The 18,926-nt window shown below is 43.2% G+C and overlaps 1 protein-coding gene across 5 annotated transcripts in view; it reads right to left on the bottom strand.

Annotated features, from left to right (window-relative positions):
• The window catches only part of prkcab (protein kinase C, alpha, b), a 256,689-nt gene that overhangs the window by 204,361 nt on the left and 33,402 nt on the right, over positions 1-18,926 (bottom strand). Inside the window, exon 1 of one of the 5 annotated variants that reach the window (XM_057817541.1) lies at positions 11,702-12,029. The exons of the other annotated variants lie outside the window; for them this stretch is intronic. Within the exon in view, the coding sequence (XP_057673524.1) occupies positions 11,702-11,738 (37 nt within the window). The 5' untranslated portion in view covers positions 11,739-12,029. Of the gene's footprint in view, positions 1-11,701; positions 12,030-18,926 lie in introns of those variants that run through there. 5 annotated transcript variants of the gene reach the window in all.

Raw genomic sequence — 18,926 nt, 5'->3', positions numbered from 1 at the left:
CAGTGTGGTTTTCGTCCCGGCTGTGGAACAGTGGACCAGCTCTACACCCTCGGCAGGGTCCTTGAGGGTGCATGGGAGTTCGCCCAACCAGTCTACATGTGTTTTGTGGATTTGGAGAAGGCGTTCGACCGTGTGCCTAAGGGAGTCCTGTGGAGGGTGCTCCGGGAGTACGGGGTACCGAGCCCCTTGGTAAGGGCTGTTCGGTCCCTGTACGACCGGTGTCAGAGTCTGGTCCGCATTGCCGGCAGTAAGTCGAATTCGTTCCCAGTGAGGATTGGACCCCGCCAAGGCTGCCCTTTGTCACCGATTCTGTTCATAATTTTTATGGACAGAATTTCTAGGCGCAGCCGAAGCGTTGAGGGTGTCCGGTTTGGTGGCCTCAGCATTTCATCTCTGCTTTTTACAGATGATGTGGTGCTTCTGGCTTCATCAAGCCGTGACCTCCAACTCTCATTGGGGCGGTTCGCAGCCGAGTGTGAAGTGGTTGGATGAATATCAGCACCTCCAAATCCGAGACCATGGTCCTCAGCCGGAAAAGGGTGGCATGCCCTCTCCCGGTCGAGGAGGAGATCCTGCCCCAAGTGGAGGAGTTCAAGTATCTTGGGGTCTTGTTCACGAGTGAGGGTAGGAGGGAGCGGGAGATTGACAGGCGGATCGGTGCAGCGTCTGCAGTGATGCGGACTCTGCACCGGTCCGTTGTGGTGAAGAAGGAGCTGAGCCAAAAGGCGAAGCTCTCGATTTACCGGTCGATCTACGTTCCTACCCTCACCTATGGTCACGAGCTGTGGGTCGTGACCGAAAGAACAAGATCCCGGATACAAGCAGCCGAAATGAGTTTCCTCCGCAGGGTGTCCGGGCTCTCCCTTAGAGATAGGGTGAGAAGCTCGGTCATCCGGGAGGGGCTTGGTGTCGAGCCGCTACTCCTCTGCGTTGAGAGGAGACAGTTGAGGTGGCTCGGGCATCTGGTTCGAATGCCTCCTGGACGCCTCCCTGGAGAGGTGTTCCGGGCATGTCCCACCAGCGGGAGGCCCCGGGGTCGACCCAGGACACAATGGAGAGACTATGTCGCTCGGCTGGCATGGGAACGCCTTGGAATCCCGCCAGAGGAGCTGGCTGAAGTGGCTGGGGAGAGGGAAGTCTGGGCTTCCCTGCTAAAGCTGCTGCCCCCGCGACCCGACCCCGGACTAAGCGGAAGATAATGGATGGATGGATGGATGGATGGTCAGGAAATCATTCTAGGATATTCTACAAACAACTACTAAACAGAAACACAAGCTTCTGCTGTGAATTGGAATGAGTTTATCACTTGTAGACGTCCAATCCATTTGAAGTGGGAGGGTGGCAGCGAATGAACATTTGTTCATTCGCTGCCATCCCTCCCACTTCAAACGGATTGAACGTCTATGGCTGGTAGTGGCAGCCAATGCCAGGCAATGAGGTAATTTTGGGCCAATTAAGGTCATTTTCCTGTTGATTTTGGGGTATTTTATGGATCTTTTCCTGTTTATTTTGAGTTACAGAACAGGGTGGGACCTGGGAATTACCCAAATGAATAGGCAGTGACTCAAACTCAACAGAAAACGACCTGTAAATGCCCTAAAATGAACAGCGAGCGACCTGTGAATCAGCCATGAAAATGGATCAGGGGTTAAAAAGGTGAGAAGGGTGTGGAGGAAATATGTTACGGTAGGTCTGTCCCAAAATGACTAATTTTCTCCCGATTAGTCAGCCGACTTTTTTTTTACGATTAGGCGACTAATAAAAAAATAAATTAAAAAAAAAAAAAAAAAAATCTTTTACTAATTTAGCAATGAAATTTTTGTTTACACTTATTAATTCACAAACATTTTAGAACACTTAAATTCTTTATTAGAGTAAAAATAAGCATGTAAATAGCAATAATTAATCACACATGAACAATGAGGTCAAATGTTGATAGCATTTACTAGTGCAAAAGAATGGAATGTAAGAGATTCAGAACACTGACCTTGCCTTTCCAACATGATTCAAAACAATTCTTAAAAAATATCTAGCATTATTATTATAGTATACTACTACTAGTATATATAATAGTATTATAAAAATTATAATAATCATTGCCAATCATATTTTTCAAAAAGGGTGTCATTTTAAAGCTATTCTTAGTGTAGAATCGGAATTCTCTAGTACGATAGTATTTACATATTATAGTATTAATTCTGAAGTATGAGGGATTAACTCCAGAAATCATTATTTATATGAACGTGACGTCCTTTTATTTTGAAATGTTCACCGGAAGTACGTTCGCTAAACCGCTAACAGCTTCACACTCCGCAAAAAAAGCACTTTGCGTCATTGTTTGTGGTGTCACTCATAGATTTTTTTCTTTTCATTTTTTCGTTTGCAAATGCTGTTAACCAGCAATTTTTAATGTTTGATATGTCACCTTTTAACCGCAAGTTTAGGTTTTGGAGAGAAAAACCCTAACTGCCAATGTTTTATAGCAGGCTAAAGTAGGTTGTCTTTTATTCCCTCATTAGTCTCAATGTAGCAATGCTAACGTTTACAGTGTTTAATATACATGTGTTTCCTTATTTTGTATGTCTGAACTGTGTTGATTACCAATAAACATCTGTGAAATGAACTGGAGTCTCATATGTCATCTACACGCACACATGAACGTATGCATGCCCGCACGCATGCATGCGGGGATAAAACGCAGTCGTGAAAATTATCGTCTTCATTTTTATTTACCTTGCGACAAATGGACTCCTTGCATATCGCGACAGGCTTAGCAACTTCAATAAAGCATGTTGTTAGTTAGATGGAATTACGACCCTCCTCCCCTTAAAAATTTTCTCCTCAGATCTACACAATTCACATAGGTCACCCTTTTTTACTTCAAAACGGCGAATTTCGCCGAAAGGTGAGCGATTTTCATGCCTGGTGAATGCCCTGAAAATCGGACAGAATGACTTTGAATGCTCCGGTTTCGAATGAACGAACGTTCCCAGTCTAAATGAATTGGGCTTCAGGCGCCGTCAATGCAGCCTAAGAGCTAACCGAGACACTATTATGGTGGAACATTTTGGTAGCAACTTGTTCGTTCATTTTTCTTTTGGACATTGTCACCTTTTTAAAACAATATCTCAATTCTTGGCAGGAGCATATCGATAACCTTTTGGGATAAAAAGTATCACGATACATCACCATTTCAATATTTTGTCACACCCCTAGTGTCCGGGCTCTCCCTTAGAGATAAGGTGAGAAGCATGGGCATTCGGGAGGGACTCAGCGTCAAGCAGCTACTCCTCTGCATTGAGAGGAGCCAGTTGAGGTGGCTCAGGCATCTGGTTCAGATGCCTCCAGGACGCCTCCCTGGGGAGGTGTTCCGGGCACAACTCAGGACACGCTGGAGAGACTATGTCTCTAGGCTGGCCTGGAAACGTCTTGGGATTCCGCCGGGGGAACTAATTGAAGTGGCTGGCGAGAGGGAAGTCTGTGCTTCCCTGTTGGAGCTGCTGCCCCCGCGACCCAACCCAGGACTAAGCGGTAGATGACGATTCTGATTATGAAAACAGCATAATAAAAAGACGCTTGCAGGGGGAAAAAGCTAAAAAATAAGAATAAAAACATACCCTAAAGTTGCGCAGATTTCACACTGATGAATGCAATACAGATGCTTGACATACGATTATTTCGACATACGACGTAAAATTTGACTTGTAATTTGTCTTGTCTGGCATCCGTCTCAACATATGACGAAAGGATCGAGATACAACGATCATTGTTTTCCCGCAATACGGCAGCATATTGGATTTTTTTGTGAGAGAAATCATCATGGGTAGGTTAGTGAAAGCGGTAGAAGTGGTAAAAAAGGAAGAAGTTGATGCTTACCATTGAAATGAAGAAATAAATCATAGAAAAATATGAACGTGATGTGCGTGTGATTGAGCTGGATAGATTTTATAGCCAGAATGTGTCTCCTCCACACCCTTCTTCATTTTTCAAATTTCATTATCTTGATTTTACTCAAATTACTCTTATCTCGCACAGCCGAAAATGTTTAAATTTCGACCCATGTGTCTGGTTTTGTTGGAATGATCAACACATTTTACATCAGAAAAGTGCGTTTGTAGAACATAAAGCAGGTATACTTTAATAATAAACATGTAAGAAATCGGTCGGGTTCTAAGGTGGAGGTTGTGTTTTCCATGCTGTTCCTGAACACTTCGTGTGACTGACGAAAGAGAGTGCGAGAGAGAGAGAGCGAGCGAGACAGAGAGAGAGAGAGAGAGAGAGGGGTGCAGTAAAGGGGGGGGGGGAGTTTTTAATCTTTGTCATGTTGGTGTTGGGTGTTGGGTGTTGGCTACAGCGGACGGTAGCCGTGTTGTGTTGCACAAGTTTTGAAATAAATGATTAAAAACCTGACGAAGCTGGTGACTTCCTTGCCCAATTTACAATAATACCGTATTGGCCTGAATATAAGACGACCCTGATTATAAGACAACCCCCTCTTTTTCAAGACTCAAGTTTGAAAAAAGACTTTTTGAACACCAAATTAATTTTTATACAGAAAATAATTACAGTACATCCGAAACAAATGATTAAAACAATATATTTGAGAGAAAAAACATGTCATTTTGCCTCATTCAAATCTTAATATCTGAACATTTAAATATGTAAATATGTAAACTAAAGTGCAATCACATTCGTAAATGAATGGCTTCTGGTTTTTGAAATGTCAATAAACCAATCTATTGTGATGAAACAACAAAATTGCAATAACTGCATTAACCCTCAAAGTGAAGTCTAACTGTAACTGTAGTCTTGAAACAAATCTGAATAAGGAAAAACATTGCAATAAAATAATGCAAACTGGTTAAACTAAAAAGATTAGCTGAGATCTGTCATGACAGAATATCACTTCAATGATCTGGCGCCATCTAGCATCGTGAATGGGTATAATGTCTAGACCGCGAATATAAGACGACCCCCTCTTTTTCAGTGCTATTTCAATGCAAAAAACACTGTCTTATATTCGGGCTAACACGGTAATAGTAATAATAATAATAAATCGGAAACAAAAATGCGTTTTTATTGTCACCTTAACTTATAGAGACTGTCGAACGGAGGGCGGGGGAGACCAGCCATATTGTCGAGCCTGTTCCCTCACACCACACTCATATTTTTCTATCATTTCCTTCTTAATTTCAATGGTATACGTAACCTTTTTCCTTTTTTCTCCACCTGCACTAACCTTCTTGGGACCTATGTTGATTTCCCTCCCCAGAAAATCCGCCGCGTGTTCGTCTGTCGGGAAAACAATGAAATTGCGACGCTGTCATAAATTGTCGTATTTCGAGCATGTCGTCATATGTCGAGACAAATGACGAGTCAAATTTTACATCGGATGTCGAAAGGATCGTATGTCTATGTGATCGTATGTCGAGGTACCACAGCAATACCACTTACGTATATTTCTGCGATTGGTCAACTAATCGATTCATATAGTGTATAAATCATGTTTTCACTCTAGTATTACTCTGGGCTTTCCATTGTCGCTGGAAATGTGCATCGGAACCAAAAAATATGGGCTGAGAAAATGAATAGAATGACGATGAATAGTACGTAACCAACATTATCATTGTTGACAAAAAGAATAATTTGATTAATTACACTGAGACTGGGACCAGTCGTGGTGGTAACCCTCGAACCAGATGGTGGACACCGGAGGTGAGGGGGGCCATTAAGCTGAAGAAGGAGGCATACAGGGCATGGTTGGCCTGTGGGTCTCCTGAGACAGCTGACTGGTACCGGCGGGCCAAGCGGAGTGCAGCTTTGGCAGTTGCCGAGGCAAAAACTCGGACGTGGGAGGAGGTCGGTGAGGCTATGGAGGAAGACTATCGATCGGCTCCAAAAAGGTTCTGGCAAACCATCCGACGCCTCAGGGGGGGAAGGCGGCATCTTGCCCACACTGTATACAGTGGGGGCGGGGAGCTACTAACTTCAATTGAGTACACAGAATACTTTGAGGACCTCCTTAATCCCACTAACACGCATTCCATGGAGGGAACAGAGCCGAGGGACCTGGGGTTGGCCGGGTCAATCACTGGGACAGAATTCGCCGATGTAGTAAAATTACTACACGGTGGCGGAGCTCCAGGGATTGATGAAGTCCGCCCTGGGTATCTCAAAGCTTTGGATGTTGCAGGGCTGTCTTGGTTGATGCGCCTGTGCAACATTGCGTGGTCATCGGGGGCAGTGCCTTTGGAATGGCAAACCGGGGTGGTGGTCCCTATCTTTAAGAAAGGCGACCAGAAGGTGTGTTCCAACTATCGGGGGATCACACTCCTCAGCCTCCCAGGGAAAGTCTCCGCCAGGGTACTGGAAAGGAGGGTCTGGTCGATAGATGAACCTCAGATCGAGGAGGAACAATGTGGTTTTCGTCCTGGCTGTGGAACCACGGACCAGCTCTTTACCCTCGCGAGGGTGCTTGAGGGGGCATGGGAGTTCGCCAATTCAGTCCACATGTGTTTTGTGGATTTGGAGAAGGCTTATGACCGTGTCCCCAGGGGCACCCTGTGGGGGCTACTCCGGGAGTATGGGGTGGATGATCCCTCCAGTCCCTCTACCACAGGAGTATGAGTCTGGTCCGTGTGGCCGGCAATAAGTCGGACTTGTTCCCGGTGAGGGTTGGACTCCGCCAGGGCTACCCTTTGTCACCGGTTCTGTTCGTGACTTTCATGGACAGAATTTCTAGGCGCAGCCGAGTGGTGGAGGGGGTCGAGTTTGGTGGTGGGAGGATCTCGTCTCTGCTTTTTGCGGCTGATGTGGTCCTGCTGGCTCCATCAAACAGCGACCTCCAGCTCTCGCTGGAACAGTTCGCAGCCGAGTGTGAAGCAGCTGGGATGAGAATCAGCACCTCCAAGTCTGAGGCCATGGTTCTCAGCCGGAAAAGGGTGGATTGCTCGCTCCAGGTCGGGGGTGAGTTCCTGCCCCAGGTGGAGGAGTTTAAGTATCTTGGGATCTTGTTCACGAGTGAGGGTAGGTCGGAACGTGAGATTGACAGGCGAATTGGGGCAGCGTCAGCAGTGTTGCGGGCGCTTAACCAGTCTGTCGTGGTGAAGAGGGAGCTGAGCCGGAAGGCGAAGCTCTCGATTTACCGGTCAATCTACGTTCCTACCCTCACCTATGGCCATGAACTTTGGGTAATGACCGAAAGAACAAGATCGCGGATACAAGCGGCTGAATTGAGTTTCCTTCGGAGAGTGGCCGGGCTCAGCCTTCGAGATAGGGTGAGGAGGTCGGTCATCCGGGAGGGACTCGGAGTAGAGCCTCTGCTCCTTCAGGTCGAGAGGAGCCAATTGAGGTGGTTTGGACATCTGGTTAGGATGCCCCCGGACGCCTCCCTCGGGAGGTGTTTCAGGCATGTCCAACTGGGAGGAGACCCCGGGGCCGACCCAGGACACGCTGGAGGGATTATATCTCTCGGCTGGCCTGGGAATGCCTTGGGATTTTCCCAGATGAGCTGGTGGACGTGGCTGGGGAGAGGGCTGTCTGGGCCTCTTTGCTGAGGCTGCTGCCCCCGTGACCCGGATTCGGATAAGCGGGAGAAGACGACGACGACGACAACACTGAGGCATCGACTTCATAATGATATTGGCAGGACACGGTGTGCGGGGCAGATTAATAGGGGCCTGCATTGTTGGCGTGGCAGTCAAAGCTGACCGAGTGGAATCACAGACGGAGAGCCTTTTTTCATTGAAAATTGTTGTGAATAAATGCTTAAATCCCTGAATTCTTTATAGATATGTACGTAAAAAAGTCTCGATTCTTGGTTAAAAGCACAAAAAAAAAAAAACTGCAGTTAGCATTTATTTTATTTTACGTAAATATGTCGAAGTACGATGCTGGTCTGTCAGTTAATGTTGCGGCCGCCATATGTAAACAGAGATTTTCTGGTGAAAATTCTTGTGAATAAATGCTTAAATGCCTAAATTCTTTATAGATATGGACGTAAGAGAGTCTTGATTTTTGGTTAAAAGCAAAAAAAAAAAAAAAAAAATTGCAGGTCGCATTTATTTTACGTAAATATTGCGAACTATGAGGCTAGTCAGTAAGGAAATTAGCAGCCGCCATATGTAAACAAAAAGCTTTTTCAGTGGTAAATTCTTGTGAATAAATGCTTAAAACCCTGAATTCTTTATAGATATGGACGTAAAAGAGCCTTGATTCTTGGTTAAAAGCAAAAAAAAAAACAAAAAAAAACAAACATGCAGGTAGCATTTATTTTACGTAAATAATGCCAATGCTGTAGCGGCTAATATCTCCCGGTGATTTTTTTTTCACAACGATTCAAAATGCAAGCATGGTACGAAAAAACATAGCAATTACCTCGAATCCTTGAACAAATCACTCCTGAGACAATCCTTCCTATCTGTATGCGGTACAGTTTTCATACTTTTTCAATATAAATCCAGCATTGTATCGCTGCGACCAACAGTGAATAACTGTAGCGGATTATGGTATGGCCCCCAACTAGAAGGTGTGGCGCACTGAAGGTCGAATCTGACCTGTCAATATCCTTATGAAGTCTATGATACGTGGACTACAGAAATGACAACTTTCTGTAAAGAGGATCAAAGAAAAGGATTTGGACCATCATTTGAGTAAACAATGTCTTTAAACAATTAATTGTTAACATAACACATCTCAGACCAAAAAGGTGAAACAGGATGGTTTTTCATGGTTCAATTTTTGACACCTAGGAACTGATAAAAAAAAAGAAAAAAAAGAAAGATTGCATTCATCTTTTCACACTGCTTCTTCATAGATGTCCTTGAAGGGTAAATCTACTTCATATTGTTTCTTGCACTTGCAAGCAAACCCACCGTACAGTTCTTAAACCCTCAAAAAGTCAACTTTTTTTGGTAGCATGAAAAGTGCAAAGCCCCAGAGAAAGGCAGTCATGCTGTATTGAGGTCAAGAGACTTGAGCCAGAAAACCTGGCCGCTGTGAGCAGAAAGCAATTGGCTCGACTGTCGTGTTGCTTCAGCAGCTTTAATGCTGATTCACAGCACTGGACGCACAGAAAGATGGGGGTAAAAAGAAGCGTGGCTGCGCTCATCACTCTGGATCTCTGCGCTGAGCTAATTGGCTCAGTTAATCCACGCGCTCGCATCCACGCCCGTGCGGAGCCTTTAGTGGGGCTGCTGCAGGGCAGGGCTTCTATCATTTAGAAGAGAGAGAGGAGGAACCCAAACGAAAGGCAGCAGCTGTGATGAAATGGCATTTTGTGCAAGCTGCTTTTAATTAACATGAGCAATGCGCCCCATTTTTATAACTCATTGGCGGTCAGTGATGACGATAGACGTCCAGGGGTGTCACAGTGCAACTGGAAAGTAGAGCTGCCATGATTAATCAAGTTATTGACAATACCTTTTTGGGGGAGTTTGTTTTTTACAGCAATAGATGCATAACAATCTTACGCAAACAGGTAGTACCCGGGTTACGAACGAGTTCCGTTCCTACGCTGGCGAAGTAGCCCGAATTTCCTCGGAAATCGGAATTAACCCTTTAAGTACCCCTAAATACCCCCCTAAATCTCAAAATAACTATCTAAAAACATCTATTACGCATCATTGTACTGTCCTCGCCAAGACATTGGAGCCAAATCCTAGCTAGACAGTGAGCTAAGCTGTTATCCCCCCCCCCCCCTTTCTCTCACTCGGCTGCGTGATTTCTTCGTGGGAGAAAATGAGCGATTCCTCGTGTGTGCGTGTGTGCTCTTCTTTGTGTACACAAATACGTTCCTTGTGTGTACATGCAATCTTATTCGCTTGCGGAAGTACTACCTGCTCTATGCTTCAAGCGCCAAAATAAAAGCATGCATCACAAAAACAACAACAACAACAACAACAACAAAAAATCAACGTTATAATCAAATACACATTTCGCCAAAGGGCAGAACAGTCATATTAATAAAATAAACTAAAAAATAAGCTACTGTGAGGTACAATTATGGTACAAGATACTGTTTCCGCAAATAATAAGAAAAAAAAACCCGACTGGAGACAAAGTGGCGGACGAGACTCCGGCAATCGCATCATTTCCACATTTCGCCAAACATTGAGAACACTCAAACACCAGATTTTGAAAGGTTTTTGCCTGCATTTAAACGTGTTATGTTTCTTGGGTGGGTTGTAACCTGGGGTGAAAGACATGTGCCGATAACCGGTTTCAAGGTATACCGTGGTATGAAAACATCAAGGTTTCAAAACCGCAAACATTTTCTGTGATACCATCCCTAAGGTATTAGCTATTTTTTTTATGTCCCAAAAATGCATGGAGAAATCCCTCGCTTGCAGCTGTAAAGCTCAACCCTCCCCCACCAGCTGTTGCACAGTGTCAGTGAGTCAGCTGTGCTACTCGATGACTGGAGGAGGTGAAACTCCTGAACTTTTTCCCCCATCAAAAAAAACAAAATTGCTGGTATGGGAATACTTCGGCTTCAGAAAACTTTCAGACGGCTGCGGCGTAGAGGAGGTGGGTCAACCGACACGTAAAACATGTTTGCGGAGGGTGGCTGCCAAGGAGGCAATACCTCCAAAATAATTTTGCATTTATACAAAATTAAAGGTTAGTAAACACTGTCATGAATGTTTCCCAGCTACAATAGTTAACTCCAGTGTGTTTAGTGTGTCTAGCGGTGGTAAAATGTGTTTTTTTTTTTCTGTCTGATAACTGTCTGTGTTGAGAAAGAGAGAGTGTGTGTGTAATGTAAACATGATACGAGTCATACATACGTGCTTTTTATGGAAAATAATTCAATTATTTTTGTTCTGACGGTAATAATGTTGAGCTGTGGATGGGGGTTTAGGCTCATTTATTGCATTTATTTCAAATTTATTTAGAATATATATTAGGGCTGTCAAACGATTAAAATTTTTAATCGAGTTAATTACAGCTTAAAAATTAATTAATCGTAATTAATCGCAATTAATCGCAATTCAAACCATCTATAAAATATGCCATATTTTTCTGTAAATTATTGTTGGAATGGTAAAGATAAGACACAGATGGATATATACATTCAACATACGGTGCATAAGGACTGTATTTTTTTTTTATTATAACAATAAATCAACAAGATGGCATTAACATTATTAACATTCTGTTAAAGCGATCCATGGATAGAAAGACTTATAGTTCTTAAAAGAAAAATGTTAGTACAAGTTATAGAAATTTTATATTAAAACCCCTCTTAATGTTTTCGTTTTAATAAAATTTGTAAAATTTTCAATCAAAAAATAAACTAGTAGCCCGCCATTGTTGATGTCAATAATTACTTACACAATGCTCATGGGTGCTGAAACCTATAAAATCAGTCGCACCCAAGCGCCAGCAGAGGGCGGCAAAACTCCATAAAACACAACAAGTGAGCTTTTGACTGTACTGTCATTTAAATCTGTCTGAGCGGCGCATCTGCGTTAATTGCGTCAAATATTTTAACGTGATTGATTTTAAAAATTAATTAACGCCCATTAAGGCGATAATTTTGAAAGCCCTAATATATATATGTATTTAAATATTTTAACTTAACATCATACTTATGTTCCAATTTGCTAACCCAGATATCTCAAAGTAACACATTTTAGAGCTGTAATTGCAATACCGTGATACCGTGAAACTTTGATATTTTGGCTTAAGGTTATCATACCATCAGACCACCGGCACATGCCTAGCCGGAACGCCATTCCAGTAAAAGGTTCAGGACTGGAACGTGGCGGATCGGTACTTTGATCCTGAAAATATGATGGCAAATGTCAAAACCCCCATGTTAAAAAACAACAACAACACTGCCAGTCTGTCACACACGCATCTCATCAATCTATCAAAGCCAGATTTACATATACAAATGTTAACCACATGCATAATAAAGTGCCTGTGTCTAGCATAATCAGTTTCCACCGATATGTATCATTTATTTATTCCATGGAGCTTTCCAAGCTGGAGCAGTTTATCTATGGAGGTAGATTTGTGTCTTTACTATTCAATCAACAACAACAACAAAAAGTTGCTTCAATAAAAAAAAAAAAGTTGCTTTAATTAAAATATTTATTTTCAATCAAAGCAAAAGTCACTTCAAACAAAAAACAATGTGTTTGAATGCAAAAATAAATTTGAAACTCAAAAAAATGTATTTGGAACCTTTTTTTCTTAGAATTTTTTTTTTTTTTTAAGTCAAGTTTTTTTTTTTTTTTTTTAATTGAAACAACTTTTTTGATTGACGTAATGTGGTTTTGCGTTTGGACCACATTTTGGCTAGGACATTTGTGTCTTTATTGTTCAATCAAAAAATAAGTTGCTTCAAACAAAAAAATATATATTTAAAAGAAAAATCACTTCAATCAAAAATTTAAAAAATTCAATCGTAGAACAAAATTTTTGAATGTGAAAAATTATTTGAGACTCTGAAATTCGCATTTGAACACTTAATTTTTCATTGAAACTGTTTGCTTTGAATGAATCAATCCTTTTTGTGTTTAAGCCATATTATGGGTAGGACATTTGTGTCTAAATCATTCAATCCCAATAAAAGTTGTTTCAATCAAAATAACTATTTTTAATCAAAGAAAAAAATCACTTGCAAAAATAATTTTTCTTTTGAAAATATTTTCTTATTTGAATTTTTTTTTTTTTTAATAGAAGTGTCACTTTTTTGAAAAGCAAAAAGTTTTAAACTCTTTTTTTTTTTTTTTAAAGTGGAAAAAGTTTTGGACGCACTTTTTTTTTTGAAGTGGAAAAAGTTTTGAAGGCACTTTTTTTCGATTGAATCATTTCGACACAAAGATGCAACTGCAACGCTACTTCCGGCATGTTTGAGTGGCAGGTGACTACGCCAATAGCATTAAAGCATGAAGCAAGAATAATGGCCACCAGGGTTCGATCAAGCCATCGGACTTTGCTCGAGACTCGAGTCTAAGCCGAAAATAGGGCACCGGTACGGGGGTGTGACATCTGGATCTCACCGGAGTGCCCGCGACGGTGAAGAATGCTCTCTCGTGCTCTCACCTTGAGTTGGGGTTCAGGGGTTTAAAAAAAAAAATTTTTTTTTAATGCTTTAAATGCTTCTTTCCCGGGAAAATTGAGATTTTAGCCTTTCCAATGATGTATCACACATGCATATAGGACAATTTTTAAACTTGGTGAAATTGGGGGTCTAAGAGTGGAACTTCAAGTCACCTAAGTGTTTTCTGCCATTTATATTTTAATAAATTGTTTTTAAGCACTTCAAATTTAATAATTATAAGTTTTAAACATGTTACTGTCCCACCGAATTATTTTTAAACAAGAATAAAGGAGAAAAATGCTTGTCTTTATTAAATGTTAAAGTCAAACCGCTCACTCACACACAGTGAGTTGCCAGAGCAACTGTTTAACAAGCTAAACGATTATTGACGCATGCGGCGCTTTGAAGTTTCGGCTTCCAAGCGTCTCTGGCAAGATCAAACCTTAACATCTGTCAATCATCGTTAACTTTAATAAGCAACTCCAGTGCACTGCCAGAAAAGCAGCAGGAAGGAGAGGGAGACTACGTGATTGGATCGGGACAGCTCATCTGTATTTATTTATTTATTGTTTATTCATTTGTTTGAAGCGCGAAGTAGCGAGGGATCACTGCACTCAAAATAACAATTTTCCTAAGAAAACTGAAGAATTTAAATTGAAAGTTGAGTGTACTTAAAATCTGAAGTAAGCATAACTTAAAGGAAGATGTTTTTGTTTTTTTTGTTTTTTTTACAATGCACAAGCACCCCGATTGGCAGTTTATTAACTGCAATAACCTTCTCTGAGACCATTCCATCATAATTGCTGGTCATTACATCGCAAGTCTTTTTTTCTGTATGTCCACAGATCGATATGCAATCACTGCATCACTATAATCGTATATCGATGCATAATTAGGAGAGATTAGGCATCAGGGAAACAGCCGAAAGTTTAAATAGCTTTTGTGGCAATTCATATAAGCAAAAGAGAATATATTAAAACAGGAATTGGTCCCAAACACGGAAATTAAGCCTTTTTAGCATCTCGTCTCTTTTCGTTCCGCACGCTTCTATTTATTTTGATTGCTCGCAAACAGTGTTGTGACTGTGCGGGCGTGATGAATGCATTCACACGGTTAACCCCTCCTTTCAGATCCAATTCCACTCACCTAGTTCCTTCTGCCCCCGACTGCCTCTCTGGCCTGCCTGTGCAGATGGAAGGCCGCTTTCTTTTATACTCACAATTCCACCGGGATGGACTCAGTCAGTTGCCTTCAGACAAGCTGCCGACTGTATGACATTTTGTGCGAATTACAGTCTGGAAGGGCAAACAAGCCAGAATGTGCTTGTAGTAGCTACAGGACGGAATGTTTTGTATAAAAGCCAGCAATCGTATTCATTACAAATGCGTATATTGATTGAGTTGAGTCTTATTTTTGCTGTACAGCTGAAAGTGTCACTCAAGCAAAACATATTTGCATCAAAGTCAAAGTTGGACATGCTTCTTTCCACATCTAGTTTTCAGTACTGTGTAATGTGAAAGGATTTTTTGTGGAACCAATCCATTTGTCACTCCTGAAAAATACTTTAGCTTTATGTTAGTTTACTTTAGCAGTGAGTGATCTCAAAATGGATTTATCGTCTATCGCTATCAGTGAAAGCCAGGGAGTTAGTGAACTCATTCCAAATAACAGGAGTTATAAAAATCAATTCCAAACACTGTTCTGAACATGACACGACGCAATCAAACCTACACATTTCTCTTCAAATGAGGACAATAAATTAGAATTTCACGTTGAATGCACGCTCACCAAACGTCATTAAAGTGAGGCGTACTTCGACCTTGTTTCACAACGTTGTCTATAATAAAAGATGTTGACTTGAAGCTACACGGGTGGCATAAAAAGAAAATCTGAACGTGTAAACACATTCATGCAAAACAAGACAGAATCCAAGACAAACTCCCTCTCGAGATTTCCTCAGTGAGACCCCGCAGAGCATAATTGCTGATCAAAAGGAGGAGAATTCCTTCCACTCTATGTTGGGTGATGCCAAAATAAACATGGTGGCATATCACTGATTCTCCCCTGTGGTGCCTGTTGCTATATTTGCTCCCGTCGGAGCAAGAAGGCTGGGAAATATGAGGACGAGACTCTACTGTGACACCTTCAATTAGAGACTCAGACGAGATAACCTCAGTTCCTGCCACAGCAAATTTATAACCACAATGGTAAACATATCATATTGCCACAAGTCGTAGTTGGGGTTGCTGACATATTATATATAGGGTGCATTCAGAAATACACACTCACTCTCAGAGATGAGTTACGGCGTCAGACTGAATTTCCCAACAACGTCTAAAGTTACAAATTTACTGTTTGTATACAGTGCTGGCCAAAAGTATTGGCACCCCTGCAATTCTGTCAGATAATGCTCAATTTCTCCCAGAAAATGATTGCAATTACAAATGCTTTGGTAGTAATATCTCCATTTATTTTACTTGCAATGAAAAAAAAAAAAAAAAAAAGAGAATTGGGGGGAAAAAAAGTTAAATCGTTATCAATTTACACAAAGCTCCAAAAATGGGCCGGACAAAAGTATTGGCACCTTTTGAAAAATCATGTGATGCTTCTCTAATTTGTGTAATTAACAGCACCTGTTACTTACCTGTGACACATAACAGGTGGTGGCAATAATTAAATCACACTTGCAGCTAGTTAAAAGGGACTAAAGTTGACTCAACCTCTGTCCTGTGTCCTTGTGTGTACCACATTGAGCATAGAGAAGAGAAAGAAGACCAAAGAAACGCCTGAGGACTTGAGAAGTAAAATTGTGAGGAACCATGTGCAATCTCAAGGCTATAAGTTTATCTCCAAAGACCTGTGTTTACCGTGTGCAGTGTTATCAATAAGTAATGGCACTGTGGCTAATCTCCATAGACGTGGATGGAAAAGAAAAATTGACAAGAGATTTCAATGAACGATTGTGCGGATGGTGGATAAAGGACCTCGACTAAAATCCACAAGTTTGACCTGCCGACACGCCTTCCTTTGAGGAAGCAGAGTCTGGGGACTCTGAGGTGGGCTCTTCAATCTCTGGGGTTGAAGTCACTGAGGTGGTTGGTAAGCTCCTCGGTGGCAAGGCCCCGGTGGTAGATGAGATCCGCCCAGAGTTCCTAAAGGCTCTGGATGTTGTAGGGCTGTCATGGCTGACACGCCTCTACAACATCGCGTGGACATCGGGGACAGTGCCTCTGGATTGGCAGACCGGGGTGGTGGTCCCCCTTTTTAAAAAGGGGAACCGGAGGGTGTGTTCCAATTATAGAGGGATCACACTCCTCAGCCTCCCCGGTAAAGTCTATTCAGGGGTGCTGGAGAGGAGGGTCCGTCGGGATGTCGAATCTCGGATTCAGGAGGAGCAGTGTGGTTTTCGTCCCGGCCGTGGAACAGTGGACCAGCTCTATACCCTCGGCAGGGTCCTCGAGGGTGCATGGGAGTTCGCTCAACCAGTCTACATATGTTTTGTGGATTTGGAGAAGGCGTTCGACCGTGTGCCTAGGGGAGTCCTGTGGAGGGTGCTCCGGGAGTACGGGGTACCGAGCCCTTTGGTAAGGGCTGTTCGGTCCCTGTACGACCGGTGTCAGAGTCTGGTCCGCATTGCCGGCAGTAAGTCGAATTCGTTCCCAGTGAGGGTTGGACTCCGCCAAGGCTGCCCTTTGTCACCGATTTTGTTCATAATTTTTATGGACAGAATTTCTAGGCGCAGCCGAAGTGTTGAGGGGGTCCGGTTTGGTGGCCTCAGCATCTCATCTCTGCTTTTTGCAGATGATGTGGTGCTGTTGGCTTCATCAAGCCGTGACCTCCAACTCTCACTGGGGCGGTTTGCAGCCGAGTGTGAAGCGGTTGGGATGAAGATCAGCACCTCCAAATCCGAGACCATGGTCCTCAGCCGGAAAAGGGTGGCATGCCCTCTCCGGGTCGGGGATGAGATCCTGCCCCAAGTGGAGGAGTTTAAGTATCTTGGGGTCTTTTTCACGAGTGAGGGTAGGAGGGAGCGTGAGATTGACAGGCGGATCGGTGCAGCGTCTGCAGTGATGCGGACTCTGCACCGGTCCGTTGTGGTGAAGAAGGAGCTGAGCCAAAAGGCGAAGCTCTCGATTTACCGGTCGATCTACGTTCCTACCCTCACCTATGGTCACGAGCTGTGGGTCGTGACCGAAAGAACAAGATCCCGGATACAAGCGGCCGAAATGAGTTTCCTCCGCAGGGTGTCCGGGCTCTCCCTTAGAGATCGGGTGAGAAGCTCGGTCATCCGGGAGGGGCTTGGTGTCGAGCCGCTACTCCTCCGCGTTGAGAGGAGCCAGTTGAGGTGGCTCGGGCATCTGGTTCGGATGCCTCCTGGACGCCTCCCTGGAAAGGTGTTCCGGGCCTGTCCCACCGGCGGGAGGCCCCGGGGTCGACCCAGGACACGCTGGAGAGACTATGTCGCTCGGCTGGCCTGGGAACGTCTTGGAATCCCGCCGGAGGAGCTGGCTGAAGTGGCTGGGGAGAGGGAAGTTTGGGCTTCCCTGCTGAAGCTGCTGCCCCCGCGACCCGACCCCGGAATAAGCGGAAGATAATGGATGGATGGATGGATGGAAGTTTGACCTGTCCTGCAGTTGCAGCGTACAACAGTGTCAAACCGTAGTAGCCATCGGCGTCTTAATGAAAAGGGACTCTATGGTAGGATACCCAAGAAGACCCCACTTCTGACCCAGAGACACAAAAACGCCAGGCTAGAGTTTGCCAAAGTCAAAATTGTTTTAGAAAAATGTTCTCTGGTCAGATGAGACAAAAGTACAGCTTTTCGGGAAAAGGCATCAACATATCCATCCATCCATCCATCCATCCATCCATCCATCCATCCATCCATCCATCCATCCATCCATCCATCCATCCATCCATCCATCCATCCATCCATCCATCCATCCATCCATCCATCCATCCATCCATCCATCCAATTTTGGAGTTTTGTTTAAAATGATAACAATAAAAAAAAAAAAAATCATTCTTTTGTGTTTTTTCACTGCAAGCAAAATAAATGAAGATATTACTGCCAAAGCATTTGTAATTGCAATCATTTTCTGGGAGAAATTGAGCATTAGCCGACAGAATTGCAGGGGTGACAGTACTTTTTGCCAGCACTTTATTACCAGCAACATATTTTAGCTACTCATCATATCTGTCTCTGCAGTTTGACAGAACACATTGGATTCAGTGTCTTATTTAAAAAAAAAAAAATCTAGAACGCCTAATCTAGAACTATACACTATACTGTACACTATACACGGCAGGAGCTGGTCAATGAACTGAAGAGAGCTGGATGCACAGTTTCAAAGGCTATTGTCAGTAGAACAGTACTGTGTAATGGTTTAAAATCATGCATTGCTCAGAAGGTTCCCCTGTTGAAGCTAGTACATGTGAAGGCCCGTCTGAAGTTTGCCAGGGACCATCTGAATGATGCAGAGAAGTCATCGGAGAAAGTCATGTCGTCAGATGAGACCAAAGTAGAACTTTTTTGGTGCAATCTTTACTCATCGTGTGTGAAAGAAAAAGAAGGATGAATACAATCCCAAGAACACCATCCCCACCGTGAAGTATGGGGGTGGAAACCTTGTGATTCTTGGCAAAGGGGACATGACGACTGTACTGTATAATGCAGAGGATGAATGGTGAAATGTATCGTCCGATTTTGAGCCACATGATTTTGATTCCAACATGACAATGATCCAAAGCACATAGCCAAGCTGAACAAGGAGTGGCTGCGCAAAGGCCGAGTTATGCTTCTGTGGCAGACCCGATTTATGACCCCCCGCCGTAGCCTGACGTGCACCTCCACAGATTCCTGACTGGGTGT

The sequence above is a fragment of the Corythoichthys intestinalis genome, chromosome 16 (genome assembly GCF_030265065.1).
Source record: "Corythoichthys intestinalis isolate RoL2023-P3 chromosome 16, ASM3026506v1, whole genome shotgun sequence".
NCBI classification, from domain to species: domain Eukaryota; kingdom Metazoa; phylum Chordata; class Actinopteri; order Syngnathiformes; family Syngnathidae; genus Corythoichthys; species Corythoichthys intestinalis.
The sequence above is the reverse complement of the archived record's forward strand: the minus strand, read 5'-3'. Positions and strand labels throughout refer to the sequence as shown.